The 25,539-nt window shown below is 41.1% G+C and overlaps 1 protein-coding gene and 1 long non-coding RNA gene across 10 annotated transcripts; one reads left to right on the forward strand and one right to left on the reverse strand.

The window, feature by feature from the left end:
* Positions 1 to 501: 501 nt before the first annotated feature.
* LOC103888701 (uncharacterized) lies at positions 502 to 15,036 on the reverse strand. Its single transcript, XR_002912426.3, has 4 exons — positions 14,853 to 15,036; positions 14,038 to 14,207; positions 10,076 to 10,239; positions 502 to 3,387 (listed from the first exon to the last, which is right to left on the reverse strand). It is a non-coding gene; the product is annotated as an uncharacterized LOC103888701 (long non-coding RNA).
* LOC103888700 (zinc finger protein OZF-like) lies at positions 14,989 to 25,216 on the forward strand. 9 transcript variants are annotated; one of them, XM_054539146.2, is made up of 6 exons: positions 14,989 to 15,228; positions 15,735 to 15,805; positions 16,157 to 16,215; positions 20,037 to 20,163; positions 20,411 to 20,503; positions 23,734 to 25,216. In XM_054539146.2, exons 3-6 carry the CDS (start codon positions 16,186 to 16,188, stop codon positions 24,831 to 24,833), a joined length of 1,350 nt encoding a protein of 449 aa, XP_054395121.2. In that variant the 5' UTR covers positions 14,989 to 15,228; positions 15,735 to 15,805; positions 16,157 to 16,185; the 3' UTR covers positions 24,834 to 25,216. The 9 variants fall into 9 exon arrangements, with proteins under 9 accessions (XP_054395121.2, XP_009231448.3, XP_063575828.1 ...); XM_009233173.4 differs by having other exon boundaries at positions 14,989 to 15,089; XM_009233172.4 differs by having other exon boundaries at positions 15,203 to 15,327.
* The last annotated feature ends 323 nt before the right edge of the window (positions 25,217 to 25,539 follow it).

A 25,539-nucleotide genomic window follows, 5' to 3' on the forward strand; every position in this document is an offset into this window, starting at 1 on the left:
AAGATGTTTGAAGCACAGTTTGTGTGTGTTTAAACTGGCAGTACTGATCCTTCCATGTATTTGTTCCTGATTATTTATTAACTTAGAATATGCATCCATTCTTTATTCCTTCATATGTTTAGGTATTAAGCACCTATTATGGGTCAAGGTTTGAATCAGGCTTGGGAAGAAGGTAATGATTATGATGACCTCAAGTCACAACCTAAAGAAATTTACAGATTAGTATTTGGGAAGACAAAGAACAGATGTACACTTATTTTCTGTGGTGCCAATATTATTTACTGACATCCTCATTAACACCAGATACCAGTGTGTACTTGGTGAAAAACATCTACTTTAAGATATGCAATAAATAGATGAAAGGATGAGACAGGGAGAAAAATGTAGGGAAAGTTCCACATTGTCCCAGAAGGTAAATGCAGGGTTTGCTGATGGAGTTATGCAGATGGAGGATTTGGTAACTGTCTTGTAGCGGGACAATCAGAGATGGGAGAGACCGAACAGAGTTCAGGAGAGCCTTTATTAACGTGATCACCTGGCTCAGTAGGACTAGCGTCCAGGAAAGGCTGAGCCCTGAACAAAGAGAGCAGCCACCTTTTCAACAGTCAGTGGTGGGAATTACGTGATGCAGGAAGCATACTTACAGAAGTGAGAAGAAAGGCAGTTGTTAGCCCATGTCTTACATCCTTGGGAATACATGGTTGTGTAACATATACTTATCAATCTTATGACCTTGCAGCTGTGCTGGGGAGGTAAGCAAGAATTCGCAGAGCTCTAAGGAATGTGAAACTGGGGAGTAGAGATACGGCTCACGGAGCACAGAAGGAGCACAGGCTGTTTAATATCCTTCTCTAACTTCTACTACAGGGTGGGGGGGGGGGGGCACTACCTTATACTAAGCCCTGAGGGGAAAGTTAATTTTCTGGCTTCACATATTGTAAAATTCATTAATTTCCTTTTCAGTCTCAGTGAGGAGAAAACCAAGAGTGTATAACTGATTCCATTTACCCCATATCCTTCTTTGCGCAATTCTTATAATTTTTACTTTTGCCTACAGTATAAAAACTGCCTGTGGGGTTATTGTTCTTTAAAGAGTCGGTAGTGTTTTACAGCAATTCCATCAGGAAAGAAAATGTTGTCTTTTATATATACTCCTTTACTGTTTCTCAGGTTCATCCCTGGACCTGCACTATGATTCCTGCAGACTGAAGGAGTTCCTTTAGAACTGGTTGTCATGTAGGTTGTAGGCAATAAAAATTCTCATAGCTTTGCATGTTTCTAAGATTACCTTGATTTTTATCCTCATATTTAAAGGATATTTTCCTAGGATATAGCATTAAGTGTTTTTTATTCTTCAGCAATTTAAAGACAATTTTCCATTTGTGTTAGGCCTCCATTTTTTGGATGAGAAGTCAAGGGGCCTTCTTCTCCTCTTTCTCCACTGTCTGTGACGTGTCTGTTTTTGTCTGGCTACATTCAATGACTCAGCTGGATGCCAAGGGTGTTAAGGAACTGTTCATAGTCACTGCTGTGTGTTAACAAGTTTGGAGAGTGAGGAATAATAAAACATAGTCACTGCTATTTGGTAAATGTCTGGTGATCTTGCCTCATGCATGTGAAGCCCAGCCCTCAGCCATAAGTGTATAGAGGCCCCTGACACAGACTTTATCATTACACAATACTTACACATATTTTGTTGGTACATGCGGTATTTTGATACATGCATACAATGTATACCAATAAACCAGGGCAATTGGGACTACCTCACCCCAAACCTTCACCCATCTTTATGTTGGGAACATTCCAATTCCTCTTCTCCAGCAACTATACCACAAAATATTGTTAGCTATATAGTTCTACTGTACTGTCAAATACTAGATCTTAATCCTTCTGTCCACATGAAAAAAAATCAAATTCAAATTGAAGGACATTTGATAAAAAAACTTGACAAGTGCTCTTCAAATGTGACAATGTCATGAAGGATAAAGATAGACTGAGGACTCACTGCAGACCAGGGTAACTATAGACCATGGCGGCCTAAGGAAATGTGGGATTCCTGATTGGAACATGGAACTGGAAAACATAATTCTTGGAAAAACAGTGAAAATCTGAGATGGGGAGGGGCCAGGTTGGCCAAGTAGAAACAGCTCCTGTCTGCAGCTCCCACCAAGACAAAAGTGAATGGAGAGTGAATTCTATATCCCTAACTGAGGTATCCAGGTTCTCTCACTGGGACTGACTGGGCAGTTGGTGTGACCCATGAAGAGCAAGGAGAAGCAGTGTGGGGTGATGGTTTACCCAGGAGCTGCACAGGGCACAGTGACATCCCTCCCCCATACAAATAAGGTGGTGAGAGATTGTGCTACCCGCTCAAGGAACTACTCCTGTCCTACAAATTTTTGCAACCTGTAGATCAGGAGATTCCCCTGTAAGCCCACACCACCTGGGCCTTGGCTCCCATGCACAAAGCTGTGCAGACTCACGGCAGCCACTCAGGCCAACTGGCCACTCAGACGGGCACTGAGCTGCAGGAGTTTTTGCATACTCCAGTGGCTTCCAGAACTCTGGTGAGGCAGGCGATGCATCCATTCCTGTGGGAAGGGGGCTGAAGCCAGGGAGCCAAGCGGCCTTCCTCAGTGGGTCCCACTCACACAGAACCCCACAAACTAAGAAGCACTGGCTTGGAATCCACACTGGCCAGCACAGCAGGCTGGAGTCCACCAGACACGACCAAGTTCCCAGGGTGGGGCTGGCGAGGGGCAACTGCCATTACTCCAGCTCCAGCTAGCGGTTTTCCGCAGCCAGGGCTAGGGAAACTGGGAAGTTTGGAATGGGTGGAATTCCCCACAGCACAGCAGCTGTGGCAGATCACGGCCAGACTACTTCTTTAGGTAAAATCCGCATCCACCCCTCTTCACCAGGCAGGGGCTCCCTGCAGGAATTCCAGCAACTCCACCCAGGTGTTTACAGACAGAACTCTCATCTCCCTGGGTCAGAGCACCAGGGGGAAGGGGCCTCTGTGGTCTCAGCTTCAGTGGACTTAATGTTTCCTGCCTGCTGGTTCTGAAGAGTCCAAGTGATCAGGACAAGGGGAATTCCCCCCAGCACAGTGCACCTGCTCTGCTAAGGAGCAGCCAGACTGCTTCTTTAAGCAGGTCACAGATCCCATGCTCCTGCCTGGGTGCAACCTCCCAACAGGAGTCTGCAGACACCTTCTACAGGAGCAGTCCGGCTGGCCTCAGGTCCATGCGCCTCTGGGACCAAGCTTTCAGAGGAAGGAGCAGGCAGCAATCTTTGTTCTTCTGCAGCCTCCACTGGTGATATCCAGGTGTACAAGGGCTGGAGTGGACCCCCAGCAAACTGCAGCAGACTTGAAGAGGGTCCTGACTGTTAAAAGAAAAACAAACTGAAACCAACAACAATCACATAAACAAAAAAGACCTCACAAAACCCCCATCCAAAGGTCAACATCCTCAAAGTTCAATGGTAGATAAATCCATGAAGATTAGGAAATATCAACACAAACACACTGAAAACTCCAAAATCCAGAATGCTGCTTCTCCAAATAATCACAACACCTCTCCAGCAAGGGCACAGAACTGGGCTGAAGCTGAGATGGATGAACTGACAGAAGTAGGCTTCAGAAAGTGGGTAATAATAAACTTTCCTGACCCAAAGGATTATGTTCTAACACAACGCAAAGAAGCTAAGAAGCATGATAAAAGATTACAGGAGCTGCTGACTAGAATAACCAGTTTAGAGAGGAATATAAATGACCTGATGGAGCTGAAAAACACAGCACAAGAACTTCATGATGCAAACACCAGGATCAATAGTTGCATTGACCAAGTGGAAGAAAGAATATTAGAGCTTTAAGACTATCTCGCTGAAATGAGGCAGGCAGGCAAGATCAGAGAAAAAAGAATAAAAAGGAATGAACAAAGCCTTTGAGAACTACGGGACTATATAAAAAGACTGGAACTACGACTGATTGGAGTATCTGAAAGAGATGGGGAGAATGGAACCAAGTTGGAAAACACACCTCAGGATATCATGCTGGAGAAATTCCCCAGCCTAGAAAGACAGGCCAACATTCAAATTCAGAAAATGCAAAGAAGCCCAATAAGAGAGGATCAACCCCAAGACACATAATCATCAGATTCTCCAAGCTCAAAATTAAGGAAAAAATATTAAGGGCAGCTAGAGAGAAAGGCCAAGTTGCCTACAAAGGGAAGTCCATTAGACTAACAGCAGACCTCTCAGCAGAAACTCTACAGGCCAGAGGAGATTGAGGGCCAATATTTAACATTCCTAAAGAAAATAATTTCCAACTCAGAACTTCATATCTGGCCAAACTAAGCTTCAAAAGTGAAGGAGAAATAAAATTCTTTTCACACAAGCAAATGCAGAGGGACTTCATGACCATCAGGCCTCCCTTTCAAGAGCTCCTGAAGGAAGCACTAAACATGGAAAGACAAAACCATTATCAGCCACTACAAAAACACCCTGAAGTACACAGACCAATGACACCATGAAGCAACTAGATTAACAAGTCTGCAAAATTAACCAGCCAGCATCATGATGACAGGATCAAATTCACACATAACAATATTAACCTTATGTGTAAATGGGCTAAATGCCCCCAGTAAAAGACAAAGACTAAAAAATTGGATAAAGAATCAAGACCCATTGGACTGCTGTATTCAAGAGACCCATCTCACATGCAAAGATACACCTAGGCTCAAAGTAAACGGATGGAGGAAAATTTACCAAGCAAATGGAAAGCAGAAACAAGCAGGGTTTGCAATCCTAGTCTCTGGAAAAACAGACTTTAAACCAAGAAAGGTCAAAAAATACAAAGAAGGGCATTAGGTAATGGTAAAAACTGTAATTCAGCAAAAAGAGCCAACTATCATAAATATATATTCATCCAATACAGGAGCACCCAGATTCATAAAACAAGTTATCTTTATTTTGTTTTATTAGGACTGAATCTCGCTCTGTCTCACAGGCTGTACTGCAGTGGTGCAATCTCAGCTTACTGCAACCTCCACTTTTCAGGATCAAGTGACTCTTGTGCCTCAGCCTCTCAAGTAGCTAGGATTACAGGCGCCCACCACCACACCCATCTAATTTTTGTATTTTGAGTAGAGGCTGGGTTTCACCACGTAGGCCAGGCTGGTCTCGGACTCCTGACCTCAAGTGATCCACCTGCCTCAGCCTCCCAAAGCGCTGGGATTACAGGTGTGAGCCTCCATGCCCAGCCCATAAAACAAATTTTTAAAGACATACAAAGAGACTTGGATACCTACACAATAATAGCGGGAGACTTTAATACCCCACTGTCAATATTAGACAGATCATCGAGAAAGAAAATTTAGAAAGATATTCAGGACTTGAACTCAGCCCTGGATCAAGTGGACCTGATAGAGATCTACATAAGTCTCCACCCAAAACCAACAGAACATACATTTTTCTCAGTGCCACATGGCACTTACTCTAAAATTGATCACATAATTAGAAGTAAAACACTGCTCAGCAAATGCAAAAGAACTGAAATCATAACAGTCTCTCAGTCCACAGCACAATCAAATTAGAACTCAAGATTAAGAAATTCACTCAAAAACACATAACTGCATGGAAATTGAACAACCTGCTCCTGCATGACTTCTGGATAAATAATAAAACTGAGGCAGAAACCAAGAAATTCTTTGAAACTAATGAGAACAAAGAGACAACGTACCAGACTCTCTGGGATGCAGCTAAAGCAGTGTTAAGAGGGAAATTTACAGCACTAAATAGATCCCACAAAAAGCTAGAAAGATCTCAAATGGACACACTAACATCACAACTAAAAGTACTAGAGAACCAAGAGCAAACAAATTTCTGAGTTAGCAGAAGACAAGGAATAACCAAGCACAGAGCACAACTGAAGAAGAAAGAGACACAAAACACCCTTCCAAAAAATCGACAAATCCAGGAGCTGGTTCTTTAAAAAAAAAAAAAATCTATAAAATAGATAGACCACTAGCTAGACTAATAAAGAAAAAAAGAAGATTCAAATAAACACAATCAAAAATGATAATGAAGATATTACCACTGACCACACAGAGATACAAACTACTGTCAGAGAAAATGATAAACACCTCTATGCAAATCAATCAGAAAATCTAGAATAAATGGATACATTCCTGGACACATACACCCTCCCAAGACTCAACCAGGAAGAAGTTGAATCCCTGAATAGACCAATAACAAGTTCTGAAATTGAGGCAGTAATTAATAGCCTACAAATCAAAAAAAGCCCAGGACCAGATGGATTTACAGCTGAATTCTACCAGAGGTGCAAAGAGGAGCTGGTACATTTCTTCTGTAACTATTCCAAACAATTGAAAAGAAGGGACTCCTCCTTAACTCATTTTATGAGGCCAGCATCATTCTGATACCAAACCTGGCAGAGATATACAACAAAAAAATAAAACTTCTTGCCAATATCCCTGATGAACATCTATGTCAAAATCCTCAATAAAATACTGGCAAACCAAATCCAGCAGCACATCAAAAAGCTTATCCACCATGAACAAGTTGGCTTCATTCCTGGGATGCAAGGCTGGTTCAATACATGCAAATCAATAAACATAATTCATCACATAAAGAGAACTAGAGACAAAAAACACAAGATTATCTTAACAGATGCAGAAAAGGCCTTTGATAAAATTCAACATCTCTTCATGATAAAAACTCTCAATAAACTAGGTATTGATGGCACATACCCAAAATAAGAGCCATTTATGACAAACCGACAGCCAATATCATAGTGAATGGGCAAAAGCTGGAAGCACTCCCCTTGAAAACGGGCACAAGAAAAGGGTGCCCTCTCTCACCACTCTTATTCAAAACAGTATTGGAAGTTCTGGCAAGGGAAATCAGGCAAGACAAAGAAATAAAGGGTATTCAAATAGGAAAAGAGGAAGTCAACTTGTCTTTGTTTGCAGATGACATGATTCTGTATCTAGAAAACCCCATCAACTCAGCCCAAAAACTCCTTAAGCTGATAAGCAACTTCAGCAAAGTCTCAGGATACAAAATCAATGTGCAGAAATTAAAAGCACTTCTATAAACCAAGAGCAGACAAGCAGCGAGCCAAATCATGAATGAATTCTCATTCACAATTGCCACAAAGAGAATAAAACACCTAGAAATACAGCTAATAAGGGGAAGTGAAGGACCTCTTCAAGGACAACTACAAATTACTGCTCAAGGAAATCAGCAAGGACACAAACAAATGGAAAAACATTCCATGCTCATGGACAGGAAGAGTCAATATCATGAAAACAGCCATACTGCCCAAAGCAGTTTATAGCTTTAATGCTATTCCCACTAAACTACCATCTGATTTTCAACAAACCTGACGAAAACCAGCAATGGGGAAAGGATTCCCTATTTAAAAATGATGTTGGAAGAACTGGCTAGCCACATGCAGAAAATTGAAACTGGACCCTTTATTACACCTTATACAAAAATTAACTCTAGATGGATTAAAGACTTATATGTAAAAAAAAAAAAAAAAAAAAAAAAAAAAACTATAGAAACTCTAGAAGAAAATCTAGGCAATACCATATGGGACACATAAGCATGGGCAAAGATTTTATGATGAAATCTCCAAAACCAATTGCAACAGAAGCAAAAATTGACAACTAAGATCTAATTAAACCAAAGAGCTTCTGCACAGCAAAAGAAAACTATCATCAGAGTGAACAAGCAACCTACAGCATGGAAGAAAATTTTTGCAATGTATCCATCCGACAAAGGTCTAATATTCAGCATCCATAAGGAACTTAAGCAAATTTACAAAAAACGAAAAGCCATTAAAAATGGGCAAAGGACATGAACAAACACTTCTTAGAAGAAGACATACATGTGGCCAATAAACGTGAAAAAAAAGCTGAATATCACTGATCATTGGAGAAATGCAAATCAAAACCACAATGAGATACCATCTCACACCAGTCAGAATGGTAATTATTAAAAAGCCAAGAAGCAACAAATGCTGGCGAGGTTGCAGAGAAATAGGAATGCTTTTACACTGTTTATGGGAATGTAAATTAATTCAACCATTGTGAAAGACAGTGTGGTGATTCCTGAAAGATTTAGAACCAGAAATACCATTTGACCCAGCAATCCCATTATGGATACCCAAAGGAATATAAATCATTCTATTTTAAAGATACATGCATGCGTATGTTCACTGTAACACTATTCACAATTGCAAAGACATGAAATCAACCCAAATGCCCATCAGTGATAGACTGGATAAAGAAAATGTGGTACAAATACACCATGGAGTACTATGCAGCCATAAAAAGGAACAAGATCATGTCCTTTGCAGGGACATGGATGGAGCTGAAAGACATTATCCTCAGCAAACTGACACAGGAACAGGAAATCAAACACTGCATGTTCTCACTTATAAGCGGGAGCTGAACAATGAGAACACATGGAAACAGGGAGGGGAACACACACACTGTGGCCTGTCAGAGGAGGGTATGGTTGGGAGGAGAGTATCAGAAGGAATAGCTAGCTAATGCATGCCAGGTTTAATACCTAGGTGATGGGTTGATAGGTGCAGCAAACCACCATGGCACACATTTACCTATGTAACAAACCTGCACATCCTGCACATGGTCTCTGGAACTTAAAAAAACAAAAAAAAGGCTGGGCACGGTGGCTCATGCCTGTAATCCCAGCACTTTGGGAGGCCAAGGAGGGCAGATCATGAGGTCAGGAGATCGAGACCATCCTGGCTAACACGGTGAAACCCCGTCTCTATTAAAAAATACAAAAAATTAGCCGGGCGTGGTGGCAGGCGCCTGTAGTCTCAGCTACTCGGGAGGCTGAGGCAGGAGAATGGCATGAACCTGGGAGGCGGAGCTTGCAGTGAGCCAAGATTGTGCCACTGCACTCCAGGCTGGGTGACAGAGCAAGACTCTGTCTCAAAAAAAAAAAAAAAAAAATTAAAAAACCCACTGAAAATGTGAGTGTCTGTAATTTCTTTAATAAATATTGTACCCATGTGAATTTTTAAGGTTCACAGATGTACCACACTTAAGTATGAAAGTAACATTATGCTGGGCACTATGGCTTGTGCCTGTAATTCCAGCACTTTGGGAGGCCAAGGTGGGCAGATCACCTGAGGTCAGGAGTTTGAGACCATCTTGGCCAATGTGGCAAGACCCCCACCTCTACTGAAAGTACAAAGAATCAGCTGGGCATGGAGGCATGCGCCTGTAATCCCAGCTACTTGGGAGGCTGAGGCAAAAGAATCACTTGAACCCAGGAGGCAGAGGTTGCAGTGAGCCGAGATTGCACAAAAAGGCAACAGAGTGAGGCCCCATCTCAATAAAATAAAATAAAATAAAAAAGGTGGCCGGACGCGGTGGCTCATGCCTATAATCCCAGCACTTTGGGAGGCCCAGGAGTGCAGATCACGAGGTCAGGAGATTAAGACCATCCTGGCTAACACGGTAAAACCCCGTCTCTACTGAAAAATACAAAAAAGTTAGCCATGTATGGTGACGGGCACCTGTAGTCCCAGCTACTCCGGAGGCTGAGGCAGGAGAATGGTGTGAACCAGGGAGGCAGAGCTTGCAGTGAGCCAAGATCATGCCACTGCACTCCAGCCTGGGCGACAGAATGAGACTCCGCCTCAAAAAAAAAAAAAAAAAAAGGTAACATCAGCCAACACTGAAGAACATGTATATGGGAACTGCCTGTACCATTTTTACAACTTTTTAGTAATCTGAACATATTTTAAAATACAACTACTCAAGAAAAAAGAAAAAAATTTACTACTTCATAAAAGCATTTTCTAAAATGATTAATGTCCCAAAGTTATACATTCCTGTAACTCTCAGTACCTCTGTATTTTTAATGCTCCTTGCTGTTTATATATTTCAGTGGTTACCTGCCCATATTTCTCTAGTTTTCAGGTGAGGGATATGACAAGAACACACAGATCTAATGGATTTTAAACAGTGTATTTGTCTCTGAACAGCATCCTCTTAGAAACACTCACCTCTATCACTCAGATTACACATTTGCCAGATAAGCGAAATGAATTCATCCTCTTCCTACTTCTCTTTTTCTCTTCTTCTCGTCTTCATTCTCTGCTGCCTCTGTCTGTTTTCTTTTTCCCCGAAGTGTATTTATCCTCATGTTCTCACGCTTGTGGTTCTCATCCTAGGACATAAGAGCCAGTGGAATATTGCTATAAAGATATCTGAAAATGTGGAAGCAACTTCAAAACTGGGTAATGGGCAAAGATTGGAAGAGTTTGGAGGGCTCAGAAGAAGACAGGAAGATGAAGGAAGTTTGGAATTTCTTAGAGACTGGTTAAGTGGTTGTGACCAAAATGCTAATAGTAATATGGACAGTGACGTCCTGGCTGCTGAGGTGTCAGATGGAAATGAGGAACTTATTGGAAACTGGAACAAACGTAACATGTGTTATGCCTTAGGAAAGAACTTGGTTGAATTGTGTCCATCCTTTAGGACTCTGTAAACATTTGAACTTGAGAGTGATGATTTAGGTTATTTGGCAGAAGAATTTTCTAAGCAGCAAAGTGTTCAAGATGTAGCATGGCTGTGTCTAACAGCCTATGTTCAGATGTGTGAGCAAATAAATGACCTAAGGTTGGGAATTATATTCTATTTAAAGAGGAAGCAGACCATAGTAGTTTGGAAAATTTGCAACCTGGCCACGTGGTAGAAGAGAAAAGCCTATTTTCAAGAGAAGAATTCAAGTGAGCTGCTAAGCAACCACTTGCTAGAGAAATTTGCATAAGTAAAATGCAAACGAGCTGATAGCAAAGACAATGGCAGAAAGGTCTCAAAGGCATTTCAGAGACCTCTGCAGCAACCCCTCCCATCACAGGCAATCCATCCACCCAGTAAAGCTAGAACATGGATGAGGGGATGAACTGCTGGAGAGCTTCTGGGCAGGAAAAAAATCCTGAAGTCAGGCAAAGAATAGATTGAGGAGACAGAGAACCTGAAGGGTGACAGCACTTTTTAAAGCTCAGTGGTCCTCTGCAGGACTTTTTGAACCAAGCAATGTAGAGACAGCTTACCACATGAACTCATGTTATTACTCATGAAAGTTGAGAACTAAATAGAATAGTTTTCAGCTATTGTAGGCCAATAATAAATCAGACTGTCTATTGATATTACTTTTGCTTCACTAAGAAAACAGGATACTACTACAGACACATCAGAATGACTACAATTTAAAGAAAGACAATATAAAGTCTTGGAAAGGATGTGGAATGACTGGAATTATCATACACTGGTAGTGAACATGTTATATGGTACAACCACTTTGGAAAACTGACAGTTTTTTAAAAAATTAAACACACAACTATCCCATGACCCTACCTCTATTACAAGAGAAAGGAGTGCACATGGCCATGGAGAGATATGTTCATACAGCTTTATTCACAGCAGTTAAAAACTTAAAACAAGCTGGATGTCCATTAGTGAGTGAATGCATAAACTAACTGGTACATTCATGCAATGGAATGCTACTAAGAACTGTTGATGTATACCCTACACATATGAATTGCTAACATTATGCTAAGAGAAGCCAGATGCAAAAGAATACATATTGTATCCTATTCTAAGAAGGCCAAGAACTGGCAAAATGAATCTATGCGGATAAACATCAGAATAGTGGTTATTCTAAGGGGGTGATGAATGGCAAGGAGCTCAAGGGAAGTTTCCAGTGTGATGGAAATATTCTTTACCTTCTAGGTGATGGTTACATGGGCATACACATCATCATGCTGTACACTTAAGATAGGTACATGATACTTCAATAAACCATTTTTAAAAGAAAACATCCATTCCTGGAAACACAACAGACACATCACACATAAACAAGAACGCTTTGTTCTTATCAGAATGTATTACTTCATTTAAAGTCATGGTTTGGCCCTCCAGTTGGTAGTGGAGGCCCTCCAATTCCTATAACTTGATTAATTATTGTTGATCTTGAGAAATGTACATAATGGGATGTATTTGTTTGGCTATAGAAAAAGATGAGATTTCTGTCTTAGCAATCTCTTTAGCAGACTGCCTATGGTACATACTGGATTCTGGTATAATGCTTATTCAATAATAAAACTGTTTTCTTTCCCTTCTACCTTTGTAGCGAGGTTTTCTGGGTTGGCAGGAAGTTTCTGTTTTTATTTCCTCAACAGTAGACACGCAGCTTCCCTATACAACATGGTTAAAAGGCTTAAGCAGCTAAAATTCACTACCTGCTATTAAAAGATGAGTCTCATATGGATACAAAAGTGAACATGTTTAAAGACATTACTGAGACTTCCAGTTTCTGGTCCAGCAAGGAGCTGGAAGTCCTCACTCCATCCTAACAACAAATAAAAGCTGAACAAACTGAAAAATCGGCAATTCTTCTTAGATCTGTCAAATAAGTGAGGTCACAAGGCAAGCTACTGCCTCCAAAGTTGGAGACAGGCAGACACAGAGAATAACTTACCAGAGTAGAAACTCACAAGCAGAAATCTTTGTGCCTCTGCAGGAACCAGAACAAGGTTAGGAAAACCTGAACTGTAATTGATGAATTGCTGGAGGCTGAATGTGGTTAAGTCTGAGAGTTAAAAACTCCAAGAAGACCTTGCCATAGAGCTATCTTTATACTTTCGTGAGTTTTATCTCCAAGGACTCTAGCAGGTTCTCACAGTGAAGATCTGAGAAAAGTCCCCAGCTGGTTCTGGCAGGGGAAGAGGAAGAGTAGCCATTTTGAAATATACCACAGCATTCTGTTCAATGCTCTGGAGAGAAACTATTTTATCAGAGCCTACCGTCTTGGGGTTTTATCAGTGTCCAAATGACCTGGAAGAAGGAAAAAAAAAACCAATTCTGGTCCCCTCTTGCCATCCTGTCCCACTTAAGGGGAAAGGGTTTTACTGAGAAGGACTTGTGAAATTCATAGCCCCTGGGCTCAGGATAAGAGACTGAAACCTTTGGGAGGCCGAGGCGGGCGGATCATGAGGTCAGGAGATCAAGACCATCCTGGCTAACATGGTGAAACCCCATCCCTACTAAAAATACAAAATATTAGCTGGGTGTGGTGGTGGATGTCTGTAGTCCCAGCTACTCGGGAGGCTGAGGCAGGAGGCAGAGCTTGCAGTGAGCTGAGATTGCACCACTGCACTCCAGCCTGGGTGACACAGCGAGACGCTGTATCAAAAAAAAAAAAAAAAAAAAGAAACCTTACCATTAAGATTTGTTGAAACCATTAATTGGGAGGCCATTAGGCTGAGGTGCCTCCAGTAGCCTGAATTCTTAACCTAAGCAAACCCAAACCCAACTCAGTGTAACTGGCCTTAACCAATCAGAAACCACCAATTAACCTCCTACTATTGACTTTCCACTGGAATGATCCAAATAAGGCTCTACTCTAACCAATCAAGTATTTTCTTTGCCTTGTTTCTGAGTTCAGCCTGTAAAAGCCCTTCCCTCATGCCTCTTCAGAGAGACCCTAAGCTGCATGTGGTCTGGCAATGCCCAATTCATGAACTGCTATCTGCTTAAATAAACTCTTTAAAATTTTAATGTGCCTAAGTTTATATACTATTTTTGCAGACTATAGAACACTTCCCCTCTCACAACCAAATCTTATTACCATGTTACTAAAGACCTATCATGCAGCTCATTTTACCAAGTACATCATATTCAGCTATCAGGAAAAAATTACAAGGCACTCTAATAGGCAAAATACACAGACTGAAGATTTTACTTAACTCATTAATGAGAAAAACTGGTGACGTGTTAAAACCAACTCATAAGAGAACCCTTCCCCGAGCCGGAAAAAAGTCACATTTATAGATCAAGAATATTAAAGTGGCTGGCTGCAGTGGCTCATGCCTGTAATCGCAGCACTTTGGGAGGTCAATGTGGGAGGATCGCTTGAGGCCAGGAGTTTGAGACCAGCCTGGGTAACATAGTGAGATCTCACCTATACTTAAAAAGTTAGCCGGGCGTGGTGGTGCACACCTGTAGTCCCAGCTAATCAGGAGGCTGAGGCAGGAAGATAGCTTCAATCCAGGTTGTCAAGCGGCCGTGGCTGCAGTGAGCTATGATGGTGCCACTGCACTTCAGTGTTGGCAATAGAGTGAGATGCTGTTTCTTAACAAAACAAAAACAAAAACAAAAAAAATTAAAATTAAAATGATCTGCAGCAGCAAAAGAGGCAAAAACTGGCCTCCTCCCAAATGGAGATGGAGGAGGGAGGTAAACTGAGCCTCCTCCAATTTACTTTTGTGTAAACAAGAAGTAATTTGAACTGCCATCAGTGATCCACAATGTGAGTTGGTAAATAGCTCAAAACAATGACAAAGTAGAATCAAATGACCTAAAAGCCCATGATCTAAATAATGCACTGAAGCACAGTTTCTCCATTCATTGCTTATCTTGTGCCAGGCACATTTATGAGCACTTAATCCTCGCAACACTATTAGCTAAGAAATATTGTTCCGTGCACACATGAGCAACAGAAGCTCATAAAGATTAAACAATTAAGAAAAAGTCACACAGCAGACACACTCTACAGCTCAAGTGTCAACCAAACACCCACAGAGATGCATATAGGGTCACATATCAAATCACATAGCCTCACGGAGAATAGGCCTAACCTCACAGATACACCAAATGAGCCATCAGATACACCAAAGCAGACGCTCGGTGGTCCCACCCACCTCTCATAACAAACACTTTCCCAAACTTAAGACGCACATGTCCATGCCAATGTATTATCATAGGCCCGTTCCCAACCTCTTAAAGCCTCCCACGAAGTCTGAACCTGGTACTGATATACGCTTCGGCCCTCAGAGGGCAACCGCTTGATTCTCTGCGCAGGCGCAGCGTTCTCAACACCGCCAACGGGCACAAAGCCAATACCCCAAGGCCGAACTCACGCCTGCGTACTCAATCACCAGCGGAACCCTCTCCACTAGGCTCCGCGTCGAGGCCCTACGGGGCGTCAGTACGCACGCGTACTTTGTGTCCCAGGTAGCTTGTCTCATAGCCGAGTACGCCTCTGCATTCCGGTCACCAGGAGCGGGGCCGTGGGGCTGCACATGCGCACTGCGAGTCCTCGCCTACTCCCAGAAACCACCCGGGCGCATTGGCGGTGCGGCCGCTGCTTCAGGTCGGCGGGCTCCCGGGAGGCCTGGGTGGGCAGCGTCGCCATTTCTCCTTTCTTGGGCGGTATTTTCCCAGCGCCACGCGGAGCCTGGGCCATTATGAGGTTTGTGTTGCGTCGGGGCGGTCCGTCTCAGAGGCGCTCCGGGGAGGAGTGGGCGGCTGAATGGCCAGAGGCCCAGGGATCCGTGCAGGTCAGAGCTGGCGTCCGGGCCTGAGTTTGGAGGTGGCGGGTGCGTGACAAGAATGCGCGCGTGATCAGTGTGTTGGCGTTGGTGTACACAGAGGACATTATTAAAATTACTCTTTGTGTGAATGGTTCTATCCCAGAGTAGGCGACTGGGGCATTGAAAAAAGCCCAGTTACATTTTTAGGAACCAGAGCTGCACGCTAAACAGTGTTTTCTTTTGACGGTGAAATCTGTCGTTTTTGGAGTTTGTTAGGAACATGGTTGAAAATGGGTGGCAGTGGGTTCGAGAATCTCGTCTCTGAAGTTTTCTTCCTTCTCCTTAGCTCTGCATTTCCAGGACTCGGTCACTATTCAGGACACTGTTCCAGCGCAGTGCGCATTAGCCATGTCTCAGGTAAGTTTTGTTTTTTTTTTTCCTGAAACATCATAGGTTTTAAGTCCTGGGCACATCTAATTTTGCTTACTTGGGTGGTAAAGACTGACACCGGGACAAGGCTCAGGTCTTTTCATTCAGCAACACATGGGACTATAGGAACCTCTCTTCTCAGAGTCCATGTCCTGTACTTTAGTGTTCATTTATTCACTGAATGAATTAATCTGAATCTCCACTGTCACCAGTCTTCTTTTAAGCACTGTGTGGTGGGTCAAAGATACATTCCCTGGAGAAGACGAGAGCCTTTATCCGGGGACTGTCGTCTTCCTGAAGTAGAGGTGAAGACTCAGTCATCTTTGAATTTCTTTACAGCTCCAGACTGAGAGGACGCAGCGTAGAAAATGCTAATGAGTGGTTCAGACTCAGTAATGGTAATCTGCCTTTGGAAATTTTGGGGAATGGGAATGTGATTGATATCTTAAGCATGAAAGTCCAGGTTAACAAAGTCAGGCCATTTACTAGGACATTAGTGAAAGATAGTGTTTTGGATCACAGGTTCCAGTTTGACGCTGGGCAGCTTAAAGTCACAGGCTTTATCTGTGGAATTCCGGAAAATACCTATTGGCTTTCTGTAAATGAGGAACAAGAAGTATGCTGCAAGGGAGAAGATGGATGAGTTGGCTATATTTCCCAAAAAAGGGTTCTCTTCAGGGGGTTTGCATGGTCTCTGAAATTTTGTGCAAATACAACCAGATTTGATTCTTAGCCCGCTAAATGTAGTCACCAAGACATTTCGTTTGAAAAATAGATTTTCTTCTCAAAGGGGAAACTTATATTTTCTTTCTTTTAGGGAAACAGGCAGTATTTTCCCTACACATTCTGTTTGTTATGATGACTCAAGCTATTCATGAAGTTGTTAAATTATATTTATGTATTCTAAAAGAAAAGTTATTAAAAAATTTCAACCGTCATATAACAACCATGCAGAAAAAAACATTTTTACCACTTTATTGTTTCCGTATTTTGATGTGAAGTATTTGAGCTTAAGACTTTTTTTAACCACCAGTTCTTACCCCATTTCCTCCATACTTCCAATGCTTCCTTAACTCTGTTGATATTTTCACCATCAAGATAGATTTCCATCACTCCTGCAAGTATTTTTCATGTAGTTTTCCCTGCCCTGACCCTCAGAGGAAACTAATTTCTTGTTTTGATGACAGTGGATTTGTTTTGCTTGGCTTCACATAAATGGAGTCAAGTAGTTAGTAGGTGTGTGTCTGGCTTCATTAACTCAACATAATGATTTTAATGTTCATTAATATCCATTATTATTTGTTGTTTTGCTGAGTATTCCATTGTGTTAATATATTACAGTCTATTTACTCATTTTCCTGTTGATAGACATTTGGGATGTTTCTAGATTTTTGGCTATTATTAGTAAAACTGCTATGAATATTATTGTGTAGGCTGAATATCCCTTATCCAAAATGCCTGGGACCAGAAGTATTTCAGATTTTGGATTTTTTTTTTTGTTTTGGAATATTTGCCTTATACCTACTGGTTACGCAACCCAAATCTGAAATCCAAAATGTTCCAATGAGCATTTCTTTTGACTATTACATCAACACTCAAAAAGTTTTGGATTTTGAAGCATTTCAGATTAGGGATATTCAACCTGTATATGTCTTTTTGTGATCTTTTAGAAGATGTAGTGGTAGAAAAAATACTGGCATCTGGGCACAGTGGCGCATACCTGTAGTCCCAGCAACTTGGGAAGCTGGGGCAGGAGGATCACTTCAGCCCAGCATTTCAGCACCATAGTGCATCATGATCACACCTATGAATAGCCACTGCATTCCAGCCTGGGCAACGTAACAACACTGCTGTCTCTTAAAAGACAGAAAATACTGGCATCTGAAGAATATCAAGAAAAAATATTCATTTAAAATATTGTAGTCTGCCTCATTTATGGTGACAGAATTCAGGACAGCAAGAGGTGTGTCTTGAAGCAATCTTGGGGAATCTTGGAGGTGCTGGTAATATTCAGTTTCTTGATCGGGGATCTGTTGATGGTGTATTGTTTTGTGAAAATTGATCCTATTGGACATGAATTCATCATACTGATCATGGCTTACTGCAGTCTCAACCTCCTAGGTTCAAGCAGTCCTCCTGTCTTAGCCTCCTGAGTAGCTGGGACTATAGGCATGTGCCACCATGCCTGGCTAGTTTTTTAATTTTTTTTGTAGAGACGAAGTCTTGCTGTGTTGCCCAGGCTTGTCTTGAACTCCTGGGCTGAAGCAGTCCTCCTGCCTTGGCCTCCCAAAGTGCTGGTGTGGCAGGCCACGTCTCATCAAATGCAGGTGTCCATAACAGCTGTTTCAGTACTGACTGACTGGTTAAATATTAAAAGCCACTACCCTTACAAAGAGGCTGGAACGTAACCAAAGCCCACCAACAGTTTTGCCTCGGCCTTTCCTGGGCCTTAAAGCATGACAAAATAATGAAGGAGTTCTTAATTGGACCCATTTAGGATGAAACAAATTTTACTGGGGGTCTGAAGAAACTCCCCACGCCTCCACAAACAAGTTTATTGGAGGTCTGAAGGAAATCCCCAAACCACCGTGGTTCAGCAGGAGACAAGATAAGGGTAATCACTCCAGCATCCTACACCCATTTAGATTAAGTAAATTTGCTGAGGCTCCAGAGGAAGGTCTTCAAGACTCAGACCTTGGTTATAGATTAAAAGAAGTTAATCACTTGTCTTTAGATGAATGCACACCTACACATAGACATATAGCTTAGAAGGTATATAAGCACTGGAAAACTTTGTAATTTTGAGTTGGTCTGGCAATAATTTCCAAGCCTTCTCTCTGTAACCGGCTACAGAAATAGAAACTCCCTCCCCAGTTAATCTGCATCTCGTTATTGGGCCTCAATAAATAGCAGCCTGACCCTCAGCTTGGTCCAGGAACACTGGGATTATAGGCATGAGCCACTGCACCCAGAGATCCTTAAGATTTCTTAAACCCTACATTCATGTGAGAAGAGGAACCTTCTCTGCCCCATGTTTAATACAATTAAGTTTCAATAGCTTTTGACCTACGTACTGTTGTTACAGAGGGTGCAAGGGTGTATCTGGAAAGGACAACACAGGGCAACTGTATATGATTGGAGTGATTGGGAATCATAGTTGTATTATGAGTTGATGAAGTCCCAGGATATTGGAAAGGAAAACTAACCACAGGCTGGGCATCCTCAGTTCTTCCCACCTTCTTCATAAGTAGCTGAGGATGAAACCTTATTCCTTGCTCCTGTTGCACACCCCAATGGAGGCAAATAAGGTGAAATAATTAACACATCTGCTGCAGTTTTCAGACCATTACATCTACTACCCTAAAATGTAGCTGCTAGAGCAAAGACTACTTTATTTCCTATGATTCTATGGGTGAGGAATTCACACTGAACTCGACAGGGTGGGAATGATTAATCTCTGATCCTATGATGCCTGCCAGGGCCTGAATCCCCAAGATGGCTTCATCATTCATGTATTTTATATTTAGCTAGAATTGCTGGAGTCATGTATCTGGGCCACTGTTCTTTGCTGCTAGCTGAGTTACTCAGCTTTGTTTGATGTAGTCTCAGAATCTCTCACTCTCCATTGGCAGTGTCTCATTGTCTTTTCTTATGTGTCATGAGCCCCTATGAGGGCAAAACAGAAGATGCCAAGCCTTCCTAAAGCTTTCACCTGGAACTAGTTAGTGTTACTTCTGTCACATTCTGTTGATTAAAGCAAATTATAGGTCCAATCCAGATTTAAAGAAAGAGGACTACACTTTGTTCCAGCAAAAAAGTAATTTGTAAGTTATTCTGATACTCACACTACACAGATCTATGGTAGAATTGATCATGACTGGCTTTCAACAAAGTCAATGTGTGGTCATACTATGAATATGTAAGATTATAAAATCAACTATGCTAGTTCCTTTACAAATTGGTTTTGAATACGTGGATATACAATCTCTGAGCAATACATTTCTTAAATTATTCAGTGTTTTTTGAATCACCCTGTTCATCTTGAATGTTTCCCTTATTAAGTATTTTTCTATACCCAAATTTTAATAAACACTATTTCACAGTATTGCTCTTTAGTAACTTAAATAAGCTGCTGTTATAAGACACAGAGTCCTTATCAGCTCGTCCCAACTTCCAGTTATTTACCTAGGCTCTTCTAAGGAAGTGTTTGTCATTTCAGGGATCAGTGACATTCCAAGATGTGGCCATTGACTTCTCCAAGGAAGAGTGGGGATTCCTGAACCCTGCTCAGAGAGATTTGTACACAACTGTGATGTTGGAGAATTATCAGAACCTGGTCTGGCTGGGTAAGTGCTTAAAGCCCTTAATTCAGCATCTGGTCTTTAGTATTTCTTTTTTTGTTTTTATACTGGGAGTCTTTGGTGAGATTCAGAATTTACATGAGATGTGGAAATTGGAGTGAGCAGCTTTCTTTATCCTATCTGCCAGATGTTCTAATTTTTTTGTTTTTATAATGGCTTGTGTTTTGATTACAGTGTTGATCTGTCACAATACCTGAGTAACCAGAGCATAGCCAACTCTTTCTATTCACAGGACTTTCCATTTCTAAATCTGTGATTTCACTGTTGGAGAAAAGGAAACTGCCTTGGATAATGGGAAGAGAAGAGATAAGAGGCCCATTGCCAGGTGAGTATGAAGAACCAACTAGCGGGGGTAAGCCATGTATATGAAAGGCATACCAGGTCTAGAGGGCAAAGCACCTTTAAGATGTGAAAGATGCTCTCTTCCAATGTTCCATACGTATGTAGAAATTGAGGCTCCTTGAGTTTGAGTTCCTAAAAGGGTACTGATCACCCACCATTTATATCTACTTTTATAAATGCCTGTGGGCTCAGAAATTACAGGTGTGTCTTTCCTCTTTGTCTATGGTAAGCTTCCTTTTAAATTCAGGATCCTGTTTCTCATAACTTTTTTTTTATTTGACTCTTTGATATTGTTTTCTTTACTGTAAAATGACTTATATAGTGGTCTGATTGTTTGAATGGGTGTATTCATTGGTCATTTATTCATTAACGTTAATTCCTTTTTTAAAACTAGTCAACTGTTGAGAGTCCCCAAGACCACCCCCAGGTTCAAGGACTTACTAGGAGTAGTCACAGGAGTCATCATATCGTTGTATTCATGCCTGCAAAGTTAGTGAATAGTCCAGAAGAACACCATCATTCTGATGCCAGCTGCAAAGTATGGGGATCCCCAAGACCACCCTGAATTCTGACACAAATTGCAAATCCAAAGGTCCCCAAGATGACCCTCAGGTTTGATAATTCACTAGAAGGATTCACAGAACTCACTGAAAGCTGTTATACTCATGGTTAGAGTTTATTGCCATGAAAGGATACACATTAAAATCAGCTGAGGAAAAAGACATGGGGCAGAGTCTCGGAGGACTTCCATTTATGCCCCCACAGTGGAGTCATGGACAGTGTTAACTCCTCCCAACAATGATGTGTGGCAGTATGCACAGTGTATGGACAACCAAGGAAGCCTACCTGACCCTTGTTATCCAGACTCCTTATTAGGGCACCATCATGTAGACATGGCTGACTGCTCATGTCTCACCTCAGTCTCTAGCCCCTCTGGAGGTCACCCTAATATCATGTGACCCAAAGCCCCACATAAATCACATGGTTTGATTATCTGCTGTGGTCCAATGCCCATAGGTAAATAGAGACACTTTTATCACACAGGATATTTCAAGGTGTCAGAGATGATCATCTCCCAGGAGCCAAAGGCAAAGACTAGACCTCTCTTTGGAAAAGGTTAAATTCTTTACTACACAATGGCCAAGATTTATTTTAGCAAAAGATACAAAACAAAATCAGCAAAGGTAAGCTCATAAGGCAAAGTCTGGAGGAAATCAGGAATGTGCTTCCGAGATTCCTCTCCCAGTGGAGTCACACATGAGGTACTTAATTCCTCTAGCAGCAACTTGTGTGGTATGTGTGAGATAATAGCAGCTAGATAACATTAGACTTAGTGCCAAGGAATTTACTTAGGGAAGCCATAAAGGTACCCTCTGCCTAGTATATGCTAAAAATCCAGAATCTCAGAAGGAAAGTAGGTGTTGTGCATAAACCGCATCATCTGCACAAATAGTTTAGGCACAGTAAGCCACATGTACCAGTTCCGGGAATGGTAGAAACCCTCCTGAAATCCAAGTTCCTTAGAGGTCAGTCAGGGGCCAACGTTGTAAGCACACCTTTCTAAGGAGAACAGTCTCAAAGCCTGCTGTGTTCTTTTCTGAGTTTGCTTAAAAGTATAGAAACTTGCAGTGAGTTTACATTTGAGTGAAGGGATTAAGACTTGCTTCCACAAACCTTGTGCAAAGTAGAAACTAATTAACTAGTAGAAACTAATTAAAATGGGTTATTTTGATGTGTAGGAGTTAGTAAAGTTTTCGTTTCAAAACTCGGTGATATTTAAAGTTATAGAAAGTGAGGAAATGAAGTACATTTGTGATATATTTATTTAAGGAATTGTTAGAATTAAGGTATGTCTTGAAGTGTGAGTTACAAATATGTAGCTGGATCTCAATAGTAATTCAGAATTGGAGATGAATGTGTTTTTTATATGTTTTGTGGTGATGGACCCTTAGGAATGGAAGAAATGAATTGCCTATGGATAGCAGAGAAGGACTGATTGATTGGTAGCAGGAGAAACAGAAAACATCCTGTGTTAGAATTCCAGGGCCTCACTATTCATGAAGAAAAGGTAACCAAAGTAAGACCAAGACATTAGGATAAGACAACGTTGAAAGGTAGTTTATATCTGACTAATTTATGGTTATTGCTAAAGTGGATATTTCTATGGTGCAAAGGATGTAGAATAATGACCTTGAATCATCACATTTGGTAATAATCTTTTATTTGAGTTCATTTTAAAAACCATTAGGCCTTTGTGGTAGAGGCCCCCTGTAAAACCAGCCCCTCTTGCACCCTTAATGAGGTTAGCCCTCTCCACTGTCTACATACACAGTATAATCTGGAAAAAACAGTGGGATTCCCACATGTTTAGTGCATGAAAAACAGGCCAGACTCAATCATTTTCCATAATTGACCAAGGTTCTTTCTGTTCTTTTACAGCAAGCACAGCCAGCATCTCTGCCCTTTAGCTCCTAAACAGTAAAAATAACTACAGGTTAGAAGGGTATTATGTTCGTCTTTGTAGCAAGTCCTATTGCCTTTCTTTAATTTTTGATGATGTTGATCAGCCTTCCTGTAATGCCATTTTGGCCCCTGCAATTCCCCATAGTACATGTTTTCTTAAGCTCTAAATCTGTCTCCTTGCTGCCTTCACTTGACCCTTTTATTTTTCCTGTTTGCTTAGCAATCTCTTTAATCTCAAAATGTCTGTATTAGTGAGAATTCATACCCTGTCTGCCCCGATTATATGATTGATTTTATTGTTTCTATATTATGTCAAATTGTTTCTGCAGTGAAATAATTGGAGATGCCTTCTGTCTGGACACATTAATTCCTCTGGTTAATGCATACATCTACATACAGAAACTATCATTTACCTTTTTGTGTTTTGAAACTTGTGGTATAACTTAGCACACTGCATCTTGTTCTCTTCACTTAATACATTATCCTGCAGCTCAGAAAACAGCTGAAGTTCACTCTTTTTTTAGTAGCTAAGTAGTACTACAGATAGAGATATACCATGGTTAATGATGAGGGACCCCTAGTTTGTTTCCAATATAAAGCCTATTTCAATAAGAATTCTTATCAATATAACCTTAAAAACTGGTATCTTAGTTTCTTGATTAGGTGCCTAAAGTGGGATTGAAAAGATAAAAGACAGGTATATTACATAGTTTAATTTACATCTGTTCATTGATTTTTTTCCCCTTTTAGATGTGCCAGGTGCAGAGATTAAGGAGTTATCTGCAAAGAGGGCTATTAATGAAGTATTATCTCAGTTTGACACAGTGATAAAATGTACAAGAAACGTATGTAAGGAATGTGGAAATGTATACTGCCACAATACGCAGCTTACTCTCCATAAGAGAAATCATACACGAAAGAAATGCAATCAGTGTTTAGACTGTGGGAAATACTTCACTCGTCGATCAACTCTCATTCAGCATCAAAGAATCCACACGGGAGATAGACCCTATAAATGTAATGAATGTAGTAAAACCTTCAACCAGAGGGCACACCTTACCCAGCATGAGAGAATTCACACTGGTGAGAAACCTTACAAATGTAAGGAATGTAGGAAAACCTTCAGCCAGATGACTCATCTCACACAGCATCAGACTACACATACAAAAGAAAAGTTCCATGAATGCAGTGAATGTGGAAAGGCCTTCAGCCGTTCCTCAGCTCTTATGGATCACCAGCGAATTCATAGTGGAGAAAAGCCGTATGAATGTAAGGAGTGTGGCAGAGCCTTCACTCAAAGTGCCCAGCTCATTAGACATCAGAAAACTCATTCTGGAGAAAAACCCTATGAGTGTAGTAAGTGTAAGAAATCTTTTGTGCGCCTGTCTTCCCTGATTGAACATTGGAGAATTCACACTGGAGAAAAACCGTATCAATGTAAGGACTGCAAAAAGACCTTTTGTCGTGTCATGCAGTTCACTCTGCACAGGAGAATTCATACTGGTGAAAAACTCTATGAATGTAAGGAATGTGGAAAGTCCTTCAGCGCCCATTCTTCTCTTGTTACTCATAAGAGAACACACAGTGGAGAGAAACCGTATAAATGCAAAGAATGTGGAAAAGCCTTCAGTGCGCACTCTTCCCTTGTTACTCATAAGAGAACACACAGTGGAGAGAAACCCTATAAATGCCATGCCTGTGGGAAGGCCTTTAATACTTCCTCCACACTTTGTCAACATAATAGAATTCATACTGGTGAAAAACCCTTTCAGTGCAGTCAATGCGGGAAGTCCTTTAGATGCAGCTCTCACCTTACTCGACACTGTAGAATGTGTAATGGAAAATGTTAGCAAATAACCAAAACTCAAAATGTTAATTCTGGTTATTCTGTATCATCACCAGTACTTTGTACTCTGAGTCTTTTTAAATATGCTATCTTAGTTTGTATGGAATGATATTTCATTGCACTTTTAATTTAACTTAAAAATGCCTTCCCTTGACTGTTGATATATATTTTTTGTGAAGTGTGTGTTGAAGTCTTGCAGATTATTTTTTAAATTAGAGGTTTTTCATTAGGTATATCTCCTAATGCTATCCCTCCCCCCTCCCCCTAATGTAAATGACGAGTTAATGGGTGCAGCACACCAACATGGCACATGTATACATATGTAACCTGCACGTTGTACACATGTACCCTAAAACTTAAAGTATAATAAAAAAAAAATTAGAGGTTTTTCTTAGTGTGCAGTTATGACAGTTCACCAGATTTTAGAAATATTTTCTATTCTGTAACCTACCTTTTCATTTACATAACGGTGATAAAAGCTTTAAGTTTGATCACATCCAATTAATCACATTTTTTAATAGTTATGCTTTTATTTATTTTTCAGACAGGGTCTTACTCTGTCACCCAGGCTGGAGTGCAGTGGCACAATCATGGCTCACTGCAGTCTCTGCCTCCCGGGCTCAAGTGATCCTCCCACCTCAGCCTCTCAAGTAGCTGGGACTACAGGCATGTGCCACCACGCCTAATTTCTATATTTTTTGTAGAGACTA

Source organism: Pongo abelii, chromosome 20, assembly GCF_028885655.2.
Source record: "Pongo abelii isolate AG06213 chromosome 20, NHGRI_mPonAbe1-v2.0_pri, whole genome shotgun sequence".
Taxonomy (NCBI): Eukaryota; Metazoa; Chordata; class Mammalia; order Primates; family Hominidae; genus Pongo; species Pongo abelii.